The following is a 16,846-nucleotide window of genomic DNA, read 5'->3' on the forward strand; positions in this document are numbered from 1 at the left end:
GCTTTAATTAGCTCACTTCGACAAAGTTGGCTAATTATTTCTTTAACACTGTGCATCCTAATGGGCTCCCTTTTGTTTACAGCATTTATTATCAGCCACTGCCTTGGTTCTCCCCAGCCTCATTTCTCCATGTGGCTGCCTTGGAACAGCTTTTCTTACTCTCGTTGGGATTCAGATATATTCATTACCTCAAGCTTCTGAACAAAAAACTAGCCCTCTGTAGCCAGGCATCAGGGCTGTGCAAATGACTGTGTGCAGTTCACTCTACCTGTGGGTGAAAGATAGGCACAGTAATTTCGGAGAAATCCCTCACCCACAGTATGAGTGCAGCTATATAAGTGGTGGTATAAATAATTTCTGCAATGGAGTGAAATACTGAGATCTGTATTGCAGACCAGTGCTATCTAACCTACATGATCTGGAGTCAGCAATAAAGCAGCTAAGTCTGTGAACATCACCAAAGTATTTGGGGTGGCAAAAACCCAAGCAGGCAGCGAAGGGTTTCACAAGGGCCTCTCCAAGTTTGGTGAACTGGAAACAAAATTGTGAATAAGGCTTGGTGTAAGCAGTGAGATGCACACTGGGGCAAAAGAATCCTAACCGATGGGGCCTGAAGTAGCCTGAAATAGCAGTGACTAACCACCAGAGAAGGGAGAGAGAGGGTCGTCTTTGTTGAACTCCCTCCACAGACAGACCCATCTGGCCCCCTCTTTAATGGCCTTCCACTACAATACAAATGTTTTTCTTTTCCTGGTAAGCATTCGATCTGTTGAATTGTCCTGACTTTTTAATCTGGATTAGGTTTATCAGCTGTTTTGTCTTTGTTATTTTGTTGTGTGGTTATTTTGCCTGTTGTTCTGACTATATTATGTTAAAAGCCAGGGCTAGCCTCAATTCTTAGCACCCTCAGTCAGGTAGGGGTGCCATCTTGAATAAAATATTGGGGGCGCCCAGGTAAGCCCTGCTCTGCATAACTGATCATAAGACACAGCGCACACACCCTTTGAATGGCAATGTCCATCAACATTAGGGGGTCCCTCAAATAGTTTACTGGGGGTGCAAAGGGACCTCAGCTCCTAGGAGTTGGCTCCTATGCCCTCAGGCAAGTGCCAAGACTAAGCTCCCCAGAGGGCCCACTGTGACTGATGCCTGCACCTGTTTATTTTGATGTATTTGAATAATAATAAATTTTTATTTATACCCCGCCTTCCCCGCCCAGGGCTGGGCTCAGGGCGGCTAACACCGAGTATAAATTACAATAAAATGTAATAGGGGGAAAAGGTTAATTAAAATACAGCTTAAAATACAGCTTAAAATGCAGCCTCATTTTAGTAATAGCCCATAAATCAAGACCATAAAGGGAGGAAACATTAGATATTCACCTGAGCCATGCTGGTCCTACATGGGCCCGCAAAAAAGCCAAGGGAAAATTTATATACCAAATCCCATATAAGGGGTCAGAGTGAGTCCAAGCCGAACGCCAGGCGGAACAGCTGCATCTTGCAGGCCTTGTGGAAAGATGTCAAATTCCGCAGGGCCCTGATCTCTTGTGACAGAGCGTTCCACCAAGTCGGGGCCAGTGCTGAAAAGGCCCTGGCCCTAGTTGAAACCAATCTAACCTCCTTGAGGCTTGGGACCGCCAAAGTGTTGGTATTTATGGACCTTAAGGTCCTCCTCGGGGCATACCAGGAGAGGCGGTTCCGTAGGTACGAGGGTCCTAAGCCACATAGGGCTTTAAAGGTCAAAACCAGCACCATGTGGATTATTGCATCCCCCACCCAACACTCAGACCACAAGATTTGGTTATTAAGAAAGTGCAGTTATCCCCCTGCTTTCCCCCACATTATTTCTCCACAAAATATTAGTAGCCTCACAGTAAACAAATGTATCCTCCTTGCGTGGAACATTTAAAAATAACATTTTTTCTCCCTCTTGAAATCTTTTGCAAATGTGTAATATGATCCCCTTCTCATGGTTGATGTCAAAATGTCTTATTTGTGTGGGGGGGGGGATCTTACAAGTGTATACATTTCTATCACTATTGTTTAAGCACTTTCTATTTGTAAAGACTGAAAATACAATAAATAGAATGATGATAATAAAAAGTGTATAAGAGAAAGGCAAGAAAGCCTACAATAGGGGCCAGCTGTTGGAGATAAGCAGTGTCCAGTGCACAGCGGAATGATGAAAAGTATGAGCCAACATGCTCTATACTACTTTATTTACAGTTCAAAGCTGGTAAGTTACAGAAAAACATTTTCCCTCTGCCGGAGCAGAGAAAGCGTCATCTCTCCTCTAAAGCACGGAGAGAATCACAAACTGAAACTGCAAAGAACAGTGAAAAACAGGAAACCAGTGTACGTCATATCCAGTCTCCCGTTCCCGTGAGAAAAACCCAACAGTACAGACTCTGTGGAATGTAAACAACCTGTCTCGTGACAAGCACTTCGCTGCACAGAGAAGAAAGCAGAAACCAACATCCTCCCCCTTTCTGTGAACATCTCTGGGCAGCGTGTTCGTACAATATCAGTACAAACCCAACTTCTGCACATAGGTACAGTGTTGATCCCTTGATACAATCTTGGACAATACATCAGCAGGAATTTCATTACCTGCCATATAGGACACCGTTACGAGTCCCTTCTGAATACGTTCCCTAGCATGTTGCAACTTCAATTGCAAGTGCTTCGTGCTTTGCTTACAACCTTCAGAATTCAGCAAAGCCAAACATGCTTTGTTGTCCTGGTAAACCTGGATTGGACATTTGACAGGAATTTTCATGTCTTTGCACAATTGTAACAACCATTCACAATCCTTAAGTGAATAAGACAGTGCATTCAGTTCAGCTTCACAAGTACTTAAGCTAACTGTTGTTTGCTTCTTGCATGACCAATCAAATAGACCCTGATTGTACTTATAGCAAACTCCAGACGTACTTTTCCTGTCTGTAGTGTCACTTCCAAAACTTGCATCTGCAAATATCTCAAGACCACCAGACTTCTGATTGTTAAATCTCAGTCTGTAATGCATAGTGCCTTTCAAATACCGCGCTATGCGTTTCAGAGCTTTCCAATCCTTAACAGTAGGATTGTTGACTTGTCTGCTTAGCAAATTACAGCTTACAGCAATGTCTGGTCTTGAACATCTGGCAATGAAGTTTAGCTTGCCTAGCACACTTCTGTACAGTGTAGTGTCAGAAAATGCTTCTTCAGTGTCATCTACCTGATAACCTGTTATCATCGGTGTGTCTACAGGGTTAGCATCCATCAGGTTTAGTTTGCTTAACACATCAGCAATTTTCTGTGACTGGTGTACTAGAATGTTACCATCTTGATCTCTCTCTATTTCCAGAGATAGGTAGTTGTTTACCTCACCAAGATCTTTCATGTCAAAGTGCTCTTTTAGTTGAGCTAGGGCGTTATTGTACATTGTGACATCTTTCCAAAAGAATAAAAGATCATCAACATAAAACAAACAATACAGTTTCTTTTGCCCCTCCTCTTTGACAAATACACATGGATCAGCTTTTCCTTGCTGAAAACCTAGAGAAAACAATACTTCAGTGAGTTTTGTGTGCCAACACCGTGCACTTTGTTTGAGACCATAAAGGGACTTTTTCAGGGCACAAACAAATCCCTGTTTTACCTGTACGCCATCAGGTGGAAGCATATAAAGTGATTCATCTAGAGATCCGTACAGAAAAGCTGTATTCACATCATGGTGACTAATGTGTAGATTTTCCTCTGCAGCTAGCTTGAGCATAAGCCTAATGCTCTCATACCTCACTGTGGGTGAGTAGGTCTCGTGATAGTCTTCACCTGGTACCTGTGCAAAACCTCTGGCTACCAACCTGGCTTTGTGTCTGACTATCTTGCCATTTTGATCAGTCTTCGCTTTGAAGACCCATTTGCTTCCAAGCAATTTCATTCCTGGAACTACTGGAACAAGTTCCCATGTTTTGTTCCTTTCCAAGGAATCAAGCTCAGCCTTCATGGCATTTAACCATGGCTCAGCTTCCTTTGAATCCAAATCCTGGATTTCTTGGAAACTTGAAGGTTCAAAAACCTTCTTGGAGCTTTTAACAGCTGTCACTGCTATGTTAGCAAACTCATCAGCAAATCTCTTTGGAGGTCTGCCTTTTGTGGCTCTCTGTGACCTACGAATTAGCCTTAAGTCTTCAACACTCTCCTCTTCCTTCTTAGGAGAAAAACGACCTATTGTGGTTCCTCCAATTCTTGATCAGAGCTTTCAGAGGGTCGCATAGAGGCTTTCGCACTCTTGAAATCCTCTGAATCATCTGATTCAGTTTCAGACTCAGAATCAGAACCTTCATCAGTGGGTGTGGGTTGTTGTGGTTGCTTTTGACTATCCTCAGTCTCATCACTGTCATCAGGATAACATTGGAAAATTCCCACATTCTCCCCCCACTTGGCATTGTACTCAACACTTCTTGTGAGCTTAATTTCCTTAGAGTCAGTCATCATTATTCTGTAAGACCCTTTCTGATAACCTAGAAAGATACCATGCAATCCACGCTTGTCTAACTTGGAGTTTTGTGGTGAGTGAACCCACATGTCAGAACCAAAAATTTTCATGTGTTTGATGTATGGCTTCTTGCCAAACATCTTCTCATAGGGGGTACAACCAATCGCTGAAGATAACCTGCGATTATAACTGTAAGTGAAACATGAGAGAGCTTCGGCCCAATAACTCTCTGGAAGATTTGCATCATGCAGCAAGGTTTTTAACCCTTGAAGCAAAGTCTGATTTGCCCGTTCCGCAAGTCCATTCTGCCATGGCGAGCGAGGACTAGACAAATCGTGTTGAATTCCTTTCTCAGCCAGAAAAGCTTCAAACTGCTGAGAAGTGAATTCTCCCCCCCGGTCGGTGAAAAGAATCTTAATCTTCTTACCATGCACATTTCCCAACCAAGCACAGAATTCCTTGAACCTAGGAAAAGCCTCTGATTTCTGCTTGAGATTGTACACATAAATATACCTGGAAAATGCATCAATAAGAACCATGAAGTACCTATTTCCACCCAAAGAGGGCGCTAGTGGTCCAACCAAATCAGCATGAACAACCTGGTATGGTTCTGTAGCTTGCCTACTAGACACCTTACCTTTCGCAGCCATTTTCACCTTGTTTGCTGCGCATGCCTTGCACTTCATGTGGTACCTGCAGGGTTTAATAGTCATACCTTCAACCAAGGCAGGCATTTTAGATACTGCCTCAAAATGCAAATGACCAAATTTTCGATGAAAATCGTGAATACATTCTGCATGCAAACTTTTGTTAGAACCTGCAATGCAACAAGTGTCATCCTGCACAACACCATCATAATACAAAAGAAACAAACGATCAACAAATTCAGCATACAATTGATAATCATTTTTCTTTGTGATGATGCACTTATTGTTCTTAAAGGAAACGTCTATTTTCCGCTCCATCAGCTGTCCAACGCTAAGCAGATTATGTTTCGCGTCCGGCACATAAAGCACGTCCTGTATCGATAAGTCCAAACTGTGAAGAACAACAGTTCCGTAGCCTTTACTGGGGATAGTGTGGTCATCCGCCTGGTGAATTGCACCTTCCTGCGGTGTAAAAGACACGAACAGTCGCTTATCGTTGCACATGTGGTGGGTTGCCGCTGAATCAACAACGAAGAAAGATCTAGACGTCTTCTGGACCTCTGCAACCTCTGCAACCTCTGTAACCTTTGGAGCGTAGCGTGAGACCATTGCCTTGTGCTGCGTTGTCCTGGACACCGGACCTTTGCCTTTGCTCTGGCCTTTTCCACGCGATGAGCTTTCGCTGCGCTGCTCTGTCTTGGCCCTGGGATATTTGCATTCCCTCTTCATATGGCCTAGACGTCCACACGAGTAGCATTTCACTGCCTTCAAAGCTTTGGCGCCATCTGGTGGTTCCACTGCACTATGGGATGACGTCTGTGAAGACTCCCTCTTTCCCATGCAGCTATCACCCCGCCGATCTGCTACATTCTGAATCATGGCAGTATCACAGGCTACTGTGAGTTGAGCATTTGGCTGATCAGTGGTATCAAATTCCCCACTTGCCTCATCCAGCCTTCTGCAGCTAGCCATCACTGCTGCTTTAAATCAAGCTGCTTTAGTGTACAGCTGCTTCAATCCAAAGGCAATCTCAAAACAGCCTCTGCCTTTGAGCCTGCGCCTTTCTGTATGCTACGTTGCTTACCTGCAGCTGTTTCAAACTGCATTCCAAAAGCAAGCTCAAAAGTGAAAGTCCCCAAGTGCTTTCTCTATGCTGTGCTAAATTCTTGCTGCGTCATAGAGCTGCAGCTGTTTACAGCATATATAAAAGTTACTTTCGTTTTCCACCAGCATAGCGTCCCTTTGAGCCATTTGCCTGTGGCACGGCAAAATCGGCTATAATAGTTCAAAGACCAGCCTTAAAGCCATTAATTAGAAGCTGGCAGGCTGCCCGGAGCAGTAGTACATACCTTCATCAATCATTTTGACGCGCAGAGCAGATACCTTGCGATCCGTACCTCTGCCGCTGTTCCGATCCTCTTTGCTCCTTTATTCCTTTGCCAGGAGCCCGACTTGTGGAGTGCATCCTCAAAACACTGCATTTTTCTGGGCCCGAAACCAAATGTTGGAGATAAGCAGTGTCCAGTGCACAGCGGAATGATGAAAAGTATGAGCCAACATGCTCTATACTACTTTATTTACAGTTCAAAGCTGGTAAGTTACAGAAAAACATTTTCCCTCTGCCGGAGCAGAGAAAGCGTCATCTCTCCTCTAAAGCACGGAGAGAATCACAAACTGAAACTGCAAAGAACAGTGAAAAACAGGAAACCAGTGTACGTCATATCCAGTCTCCCGTTCCCGTGAGAAAAACCCAACAGTACAGACTCTGTGGAATGTAAACAACCTGTCTCGTGACAAGCACTTCGCTGCACAGAGAAGAAAGCAGAAACCAACATCAGCCTTTTTAAGCCGTGGGCCGGTCCACCGTCCCTCAGACCAAGTGGTGGGCTGGACTATATTTTTTTTTGGGGGGGGTGAACAAATTCCTATGCCCCACGAATAACCCAGCGATGCATTTTAAATAAAAGCACATATTCTACTCATGTAAAAACATGCTGATTCCCAGCCAGTCCGGATTGAGAAGGCGATTGGGCCGCATCCGGCCCACAGGCCTTAGGTTGCCCAGCCCTGGGCTACAACAACTGTAGCCAACACCAAAAAATGGGATCCAGAAAACCAAAACACTACTAGTATCTCTAGATCAGCATTTAGCAACCTCATTTCTCATTTGCTTTGTACGCTACAAAAGCACTGGTGCCAGTACAAAAAAATAATTTTTTTTAATGTGATAGTAGTTTTGAATACGTTCCAGTTCACAGTGCTGGATAAGAGACTCTTAACTCCTGAGCACAGAGGAATGTGAGAGACTGAAAGCATAAAGAATTGTTATTAAACAATGAAAAGAACAATTCATGGATTATTTCTCTTCCACTTATTAGCTACTTGCTATACTTTCAACAGGCCAGTTCCTAACCTTTTAGCAGAAAAACAAATGTCTGTCCTTCATTTTGCTTTTTGACATTTGGGTGAAGCAGCCATGCCTAGGGAACTGGAGTCCAGCAAGCTTCCCCTTGGCTTGCAGGTCTAGATCAATCTTTAGCCAAGGAAATGTCATGGACTAGCTGGATGCAGAGGAGTGTTGGGAGGCACCAGCTAGCGAACCCCAAGGTAAGAAGGCTCAGAGCCAGGAAATTGGTAGTGGGACGATGATGAGTGGTCAGAAGGAGAAGAGGGAGCAGACTGGGAGAAGGAGGTGTCAGAAGCTGAAGAGGCAACAGGGTTTAGTGAGCAGGAAGATCTATGGCAGAGAGCAGTCCAGAAACAGACACAGAAGCAGAGGCTGGAGAGGAGGGAGGCTGAGATGAGACATGCTGCTGAAGAAGCCAAGGAGTCTCCCCCTCCTGCTGTGACCAACTCCCCTCCCCACTGTTCTCCCAGAACCCACAGAGGTATGAAGAGGGTGGAGCAAAGACAGACAACATGGAGCCTCTGAATGCTTGTGAATGACTGTGCGGGGAGGAGACAGAGAGCTGTGGGAAGGCAGGGACCTTCATTCCTTGCAACTGCCTCATGGGGGCAAGATCTACTGGGAAGAGTTGCTGTGCTCACTAGGCCTAAACTGTTTTGTTTCTTTGAATAAAGAGCTCACTGATGCCTTGTGAGTTATTGCTGACCAGCGCCCATCACCTGCCCTGACAGGACCCTTGCTGGTGGTTTTCGACAACACAAGTCCTTTCAACTTTCGCCTTGGGTGATTGGCCCTTTAGCTGCTGCTCATGTGTCAGGGAGAAGTTGGCAAAGCCCTTGCTCTCAAGAAAAGGGGCCAATTCTCAAATTTAGGCAGGGCAGGAAAGGGTGGGTATTGGCACCAGGAGCACAAACATCTTGTGTTTTGTAATGAACAAGGGCTGTAAGGAAGGGCAGACAAGCCAAATTACAACAGAAGGATGTCCTGTCGCACAATGTGTTACTTACACCCAGGAAAAAGGGACGAAAACAAATTAACTTTGAATTATCTCCTTGAATTTTGTTCAGCACAATGGCTTTAAAATGGGCCTCAAACGATCCATATGGCTGCTATTCTCTCTAACAATTACTCTCCCTTGTGTAGCAAAATGCAATCTAATTGGAAAATAAAAATGGTTTTTGTATACATCTAAACAAGCGTGAAGTATTAAGAGAACCACTCTCGGCCAACATGTTCAGAAATATCCTGAAATATGACTTCCTTAAATTTGCACAAATTCAGAATGCGGAGAGGGAGGGTGCTACATGTTGGAATGCTATCCACATAAAAGCTCTCTCTGGCACATAGAAAACGAGCTTTTGATGAAGAAGTGAGGCTATGCCAAACCATCCTTTTCTGACATACAGGTTTTCTTCATGGAGGAAGTGTTTTGCTTATTTCATTTTGGTTGTCAGATTGCTGTTCTTGTTGCTGTTTTTACATGGAAAGCACTTGGACATGCAATCATGCCATCTGCAGCTTGAATTAATACAGTCCAAGGAGGGCTGTGCAGTGTGAAATTTCTGGATGTGTAGTTCAGTTCTCATGCTTTGCATGACTGCATTTGGTCTACAAGCATGATATGGGAAGCCACCACTGTAAAAATGTGCTACAAGAATAAGGAGTTTTTGTTCCATCAGGCTTTTAATGAGATGAATGGCAGGGTTTTAGGGGGGGGGGTAGTTAAAGGGTTGGGACTATTGTTAGAGAGGAAAATTTGTATAAGTAAATGAATTTACCCTTTATGGTTATGAATTCTGAAAACACACTTACTGTGCTCTCTTCCTATCATCCATCCCCTCATTGATTTCTTTCTTTCTTATTTATTTTTATTAACATGAACACATAGAAAAGACAGTAAAGGTGATAAGTGTAGCAAAGAAAAATGCATATAGAAATAGAAAAAATAAAACAGAGGAACAATGGGGAGGAAAACCCGGAAGGCATTGATTTCACCACTATCCCAGTTCTTTTTTTAAAAACAACAACACCCAGAATGAAAATAAAATTCAAATAAATATTACTTTAAAAAATGAAAATAAAATTCCAGGTGTTATGAAAAGCCAATATATAAGTTATACATACGTTGGAATACCTAAGCAGATTTGTATTTTAAAGACTTGTTCTGCAAGACTTCTCCCAAAGTGTGGGGGCCACAAATAGGGTCAACAAAAATGGTTGTGCTTCTAGCATGAGAGAGAAGATTCTGCCTTTGCCTGAAGTGCAGGCTGCAACAGTAAAATGTGTTTGCTTCTGCATGAAAAGGTATATTCTCTTTAAGTCTCACTCTTCCCCAGTCTCTAAGGACATATAATCAACATATTGTTAAATGTTATGATTTATTGCCTCTGCACAGGACTCAGTTGTGTCATGTACGTGGGTGTGTGACATACCACACTCTCCTCAGCTTACGCTAATTGTTCTGCATTATTTTGAGTCCAGTGTTGTCGATATTTCCTTCTCTGTTCTGAAGGTGCAAATTCACTGCTACCATAATGAGGGAAGCGCCAAGGGCAGGTGGTGACACAGTCCGTTTCCCTTCCACATACACAAACCTCTTGTCATACACAACCTGCCAGGGGAAACTGGCCCAATGCTGGGAACAGCCAATGTCTGAATCATAAAGCAATATATTGCCCTAAAGGGACAATGAATGCATACTAACCAGCATTATAGGGGAGCTAACAGAGAAGCTGTGCACCTTCAGAAGGCAGAAGCACTGCCAATACCCCCCTTTTATCCTACGAAGAAATGCCAACTCCAATGAATCACTGCTCAAAGGGCAATCACGCTCAAGCAAAAAGAGACGCATAACAATGCTCTATGTGCGGCAATCTAGGCCCTTTACATTCACAGTGATATTTACCAAAGGACACATTCTGTGGCCACAATGCTGAGCATCAGTCCCTACGCAGCAGGGACTGCTTTTTTTAAAAAAGCTAGTGTCACTATTTATCTTGTCCCTACCTTATGTTAACTGTCAGTGACAGCAGGCCCCTGCCCCATTGATCCGTCTTCAATAGGTGTTTGTTCCTGCCCCTTTCCAAGATTCCCATGCCTGGAGAAAATATGGGTTGCAGCAATGGAGGAAATTCCATGGGAGAAAGTCAAGGGAACAATATGGGAAACGGTGAAACTGGGAAGTGATATAGCACGCTGGAAAGAACGATTAACGTAAATGTGGTTTTCTGGAGAGATTTTATAATTTTGTCTGAGTGTATTGAATTATAAGCAACAGATTGAAAAATATACCTAAGCCACCTCCTGCCTTTGGATTAGAGTAAGTCTAAATCAGGCTTCCTCAAACTTAGCCCTCCAGATGTTTTGAGACTACAATTCCCATCATCCCTGACCACCGGTCCTGCTAGCTAGGGATCATGGGAGTTGTAGGCCAAAAACATCTGGAGGGCTGAGTTTGAGGAAGCCTGGTCTAAATAATAGAGCGAACAGCCTGTCACAGGCCTTCAAAGAACAGATCAGTACTTCACATCCAAAGGTATATCTGCATCTAGTCTATAATGCCCAGGTAAGAAATTGACAAGTGCCTGCAAATGTGTGTGGCAGCTCGCTAATGGTAAGTGCATGTTTCAACTTCGTAACAACCTATGCCCTTTTCCAGGGTGGATGGGCTGTTCCTGCCTGTTGCATGGACTTTGGAGAGGCTTAGGAAGTAGATAAATACCTCAATGACATCCTACCATCTTCAAGGACAATATGAGGTCAGGAGAGCCCCTTCAGGCTCCTGAGAAAAACAAGGGGTCTCTCACTGACCTTGCCCTAGGCATGCCTGTGAGGTTCTTACAACTTAAAGCTTGGGGGGAAAGTGAGAACTCATCTATGAAGTTGCTCCCAACACCATAAAGAGAAGCCCCCACCACCGCCAAGCTCAGAAGAGGAGAGGAGAGGACAGTTGGGGTCTCATCCACACAGTGACACAGAACTTCAGAGAAACTGCATGACATCAGATACAACACCTTGCCCCTTCCTCTACTGCAGTGGTGGTGGACCTCCAGCTCAAAGGCCTAACTAGGTCCACCAGGCCTCTGTGCAAACCACCCTCACCTGTTGGATGTGTGACATCATATGGTCTAAGTACCTGGGATTAGGAACCACTGCCTTTCCTCCACTGCCCTTCTAGTATGCAGAGTAAATCACAGTGATGCAGCAGAGATATCTCCATCTCCCAAACAAAAACTGTTAGGAAACTTATTTTCTAATTAGCATACAAAACACAGAAAGCAAGAAGCCAGGCGCAAGTGAGATTACCATCTGCTCGTCCTCCCGGCTCTCGCTGGAGTCCTCAGCCTTCCTCTGAGGAGAGGATGCATGGGCCCCCGCCGCATGCCTGCCAGGGTCTGTCACCTCGCCCAGTCGCTCACCATCTGCAAAAGAAAAAGCAGATGCACCGTAGGGCATGAGAGGACAGCAGAGAAGCCATGGCCCCTACCAACCCATACCCCACAGCCATCAAAAGGCAGCAGCTCTATACTTCAGGTTCAGAAGTTAGAAGAGCTCATGTGCCTCATGTCTCAAGAGAGGATTCTGAAAGTAACCAGGTCATGATCTAGCAGCCCACATTTATGCAGTCTGCTTCTGAACTGGCAGCCTAAACTGATGCAGTACTAAACAGGTTTTGGAGTTGTTGGGGTTCTTTTGTTTTAAACCTGACAATTCTTGAAAATGCCTCCAGTACTTGGGTCACTAATCACCTTTGGCTATCTCAAAACCTTTCCAGGTGGTTAATTTATATTGCAGTAAAGTACCACCATCTCTCATTTGGTATTTTGAGTTTTGATATCACCTTCCTCAAAGCAGAACCTTTGTTATGGGGATTTCACATTTTCTTCAGTAATCCAACTATACCAGTTTCTCACCGGGAAACTGTTTTTATTAATTATTATTTCTCCTCAGGTAGAGGCGGCTATTCCAAGGTCTGCGTACAATGCTTTTGAACAAATGTCATGGCTCCTTATTTTGCCTATTGCCTATAAATTTCATTAGTGACATGTAGCAACCCTCACCCTCAAAGCTTATGCAATATTGTGACCTTTAACACATATACTCTCTCTCATATTGTTGCTTGTTTCTCCCCAAATTTCTGAAAGGTTCAATGTTCCCCACAATATACTGTTTTTTAGAAAGCAGGTTATAAACATGCTTATTTTTCTTACTCAACAATGCACCACTACTGCATTAATCTGCTTAAATTTTATTTTGAGGGGTTAAAAAAAATATCTGAAGGTTATGCATTTCTAGCTCAGGAGGGCACATCTCTCCTGATTACAGATGGGGTAGGGAAAGATTGAGAGAGATGCATGGTAAGCCCAGAATCCCTGCAGCAAAGCTTCCCAGTCCCTAACTGGGCGGCAGCTGGAATATTGTGTAAGTACAGTACTAAGACTGGGAAAGCCCCAATTACTGCTTTGGAAGGCCACTAGCAGCAGAAAATAGGGAGAAAGTTTTCCTATCATAAGAAATAAAGTACTATTCACTCAGATGGCAACCATCACACCCTTGTTGAAACATTTCCATTAGTATATCGGCCCAATTAACATTCCTGGCTTCATTCTCTCATAAGCTTCCTTGCATTCCTAGGTACAGGGATATGAAGCCCTGAATCCTAGCAGCTAAACGAGCTCATCTGGAGGGATTACAGACACTGCAATTATTAATGAGAAATCATGATACCATCATCAACTTCATGTAAACATCTGCTGCTTAGTGCACTGAGTAGTGGTATCCCAATCTTCCATACCAGACTATGCCGGTGCAACAACATATGTGCCTAAGCTCCTATGTGCTACACAAGCAGCCCCTTCCGGGCGGAAGCCAGCTCCCAGCTCCCTGCTCCCGATGGGTATTTGTGAAATGCCAGATCAGATCAGTAAAAACACCTGTACAAATTAGGAGATCTCATTCATCGTGCCAGGCTTTCTTTACAAAAAGACTGGCACCAGAGTAATGGGGCATGAAAGAGGAACAGCACTTATAGGGGTTTACTGACCAATTAAAACTACCAAAACACTTGCTAGCTGATATCATTTGTTTGCCCAATCATAATGCGGACAGTGGATAATCACTCCTACCTTTCACTACAATTCTAGCAAAACAAGAGGCTGAAGAGCACAAAGGAACAAAAGCTTCATTCTGGAGCGACCCCCACCACCCCACTGAGTCCCTCGTGCACTATCTATATTACCCCTCTGGTGTAGTACTCCTCACTCCCACCCTCATCCTGGCAAGTCTAGTCAGGATTCCCTGGTGCCCATTTGAATAAAAGATGATGCTGCCCACCTCTGTGCCCCTCTTTGCAAGGAGCCATTTTGAATCGGAGACCCAGCACTACAAGGTGTCTGGGATTCAAGGTGCATGGAGAAGAGGGGAATGTCTCGTTCGGAGTTTGGGTGCAAGTCCACAGGAAGGGGTTGCCCTGGCACCAGATCTCAGAAGCAGATAGCCTGCAGTTAGGCGAACTTGCCCTGGCTCTGGGGGAAAGACACTGTTTTTGCAAAAGGCTCCTTCATTACATTATGCTAAGCAGCTTGCTTGGCTCATCAGTGTCATGTTTAATTATATCTAAAGCAACTGTTACATAAGAGCAAGGATAAACTCCAGCCAGAGCACAGACTGTTACAAACTCCTTTCCAACACATGGCCATGTGCTCAGTGACAGAGAGAGCGAACACCATGCAACACTGGCAGAGCCTCACATCCTCTAGCAGCCCTTTACCTTTCCACTGGCTGATGCTCCACAATATAGTCTCTTGTATTTTTATAGATGAAGGAAAATTATTTGCATTGAGTTATGATGCAATGGATTTCAACTGGGAGTGTCATTAGCCTGGAATCCCATTTGGGGATATTTATCCTGAAGAAGACAAGATTTCAGGGAGATGTGACAGCTGCCTACAAGTATCTGAAGAGCTGTCATGTAGAAGATGGGCTTTTTCTATAGCTCCAGAGGGCAGTACAACTAGTGGGTGGAAACCACAACGAAGCTCATTTCAGAGGAAGATTTGGAGAAACGTAAGAGCTGTGGTCTAAACCAGTGTTCCCCAAAACCTGGGCCGCGGACTGGTGCCGGTCCGTGGATCAATCGGCACTGGGCCGCCCGAGGAACTTCAAATCATTTCACTGTGGTGGGCGGCCGAGGCGCAGAGCATTGCGCCCTCCCATGCCCGCCCACTGTGTGACAATAGCGAATGAAAATTCGCTATTGTTACACTGATGCTCCTCCTGGCCAATCAGGGAGCGGGTCCTCCCGCTTCCTGATTGGCTGAAAGGCAAACCTCACGCCATTGGCCGAGGAGGAGATGTGACGGGAGGACTGAGGACTCGAGGTCGGAGACGCGGAGACTGAAGAGAAGCTGCCGTGAGGTAAGTGCACGGAGGGTGGGGGACTCAGCACTATCAAACGGAAAGAGGAGCAGCAGTGGTTTTATTAGAATGCCCTCCATGCAATGTCTATGCAAGAAGAAGAACAACTGCTGGAGATTGCAAATGACGGTGGCCTTAAAACTACGTTCGAGACAACAACTCTGCCGGTGTTCTGGATTAAAGTCATGGCGGAATACCCTGAGATTGCCACCACAGCACTTAAATCCTTATTGTCATTTCCGACAACCTATCTGTGTGAAGCGGGGTTTTCTGCAGTGACAGCAACCAAAACAAAACAACGGAATAAACTGGACATAAGCAACACACTTTGGGTTTCATTGTCTCCTATTGCACCCAGATGGAATTGTCTTGTTGCAAAGAAACAAGCTCAGGGTTCTCATTGATTTGGCATTCTAGTGAGTTAAATAAAATAAATCACTTTATATTCATTTTTTGGTGTAGCTGTATTTCATTTTGAAGGCATGTTTAAATACAATTAAATTAAAATTATTAAATCAAAACAAGCGGGCCACGGAAAAATTATCAAACATTTACCGGTCCGCGGCAATAAAAAGGTTGGGGAGCACTGGTCTAAACCACAGAGCCTAGGGCTTGCCGATCAGAAGGTCGGCGGTTCGAATCCCCGCAACGGGGTGAGCTCCCATTGCTCAGTCCCAGCTCCTGCCAACCTAGCAGTTCGAAAGCACATCGAAGTAATAATAATAATAATAATAATTTATTATTTGTACCCCGCCCATCTGGCTGGGTTTCCCCAGCCACTCTGGGCGGCTTCCATAGAAACCAGAAAACACTAAAATATCATGCATTAAAAACTTCCCTGAACAGGGCTGCCTTAAGATGTCTTCTGAATGTCAAGTAGTTGTTTATCGTTTTGACATCTGATGGGAGGGCGTTCCACAGGGCGGGCGCCACTACCGAAAAGGCCCTCTGCCTGGTTCCCTGTAGCTTTGCTTCTCGCAATGAGGGAACCGCCAGAAGGCCCTCGGCACTGGACCTCAGCGTCCGGGCAGAACGATGGGGGTGGAGACGCTCCTTCAGGTATACTGGGCCGAGGCCGTTTAGGGCTTTAAAGGTCAACACCAACACTTTGAATTGTGCTCGGAAACGTACTGGGAGCCAATGTAGGCCTTTCAAGACCGGTGTTATGTGGTCTCGGCGGCCGCCCCCAGTCACCAGTCTAGCTGCCGCATTCTGGATTAGCCGTAGTTTCCGAGTCACCTTCAAAGGTAGCCCCACGTAGAGCGCATTGCAGTAGTCCAAGCAGGAGATAACTAGAGCCTGCACCACTCTGGCGAGACAGTCCGCGGGCAGGTAGGGTCTCAGCCTGCGTACCAGGTGGAGTTGGTAGACAGCTGCCCTGGATACAGAATTGACCTGCGCCTCCATGGACAGCTGTGAGTCCAAAATGACTCCCAGGCTACGCACCTGGTCCTTCAGGGGCACAGTTACCCTATTCAGGACCAGGGAGTCATCCACACCAGCCCGCCCCCTGTCCCCCAAAAACAGTACTTCTGTCTTGTCAGGATTCAGCTTCAATCCATTAGCCGCCATCCATCCTCCAACCGCCTCCAGGCACTCACACAGGACCTTCACCGCCTTCACTGGTTCTGATTTGAAAGAGAGGTAGAGCTGGGTATCATCTGCATATTGATGGACACCCAGTCCAAACCCCCTGATGATCTCTCCCAGCGGCTTCATATAGATGTTAAAAAGCATGGGGGAGAGGACGGAACCCTGAGGTACCCCACAAGTGAGGGCCCAAGGGTCTGAACACTCATCCCCCACCACCACTTTCTGAACACGGCCCAGGAGGAAGGAGCGAAACCACTGTATAACAGTGCCCCCAGCTCCCAACCCCTCTAGACGGTCC

At 45.1% G+C, this 16,846-nt stretch overlaps 1 protein-coding gene across 5 annotated transcripts in view; it reads right to left on the minus strand.

The window, feature by feature from the left end:
* Window positions 1–16,846, minus strand: part of B4GALNT4 (beta-1,4-N-acetyl-galactosaminyltransferase 4) — a 179,295-nt gene that overhangs the window by 75,760 nt on the left and 86,689 nt on the right. For all 5 annotated transcript variants that reach the window (XM_081884509.1, XM_081884511.1, XM_081884513.1 and 2 more), the window contains exon 2: window positions 11,845–11,960. In XM_081884509.1, the coding sequence (XP_081740635.1) occupies window positions 11,845–11,960 (116 nt within the window). The remainder of the gene's footprint in view (window positions 1–11,844; window positions 11,961–16,846) is intronic.

This window comes from Podarcis melisellensis, assembly GCF_964234715.1.
Source record: "Podarcis melisellensis genome assembly, chromosome: 1".
Classification (NCBI taxonomy): Eukaryota; Metazoa; Chordata; class Lepidosauria; order Squamata; family Lacertidae; genus Podarcis; species Podarcis melisellensis.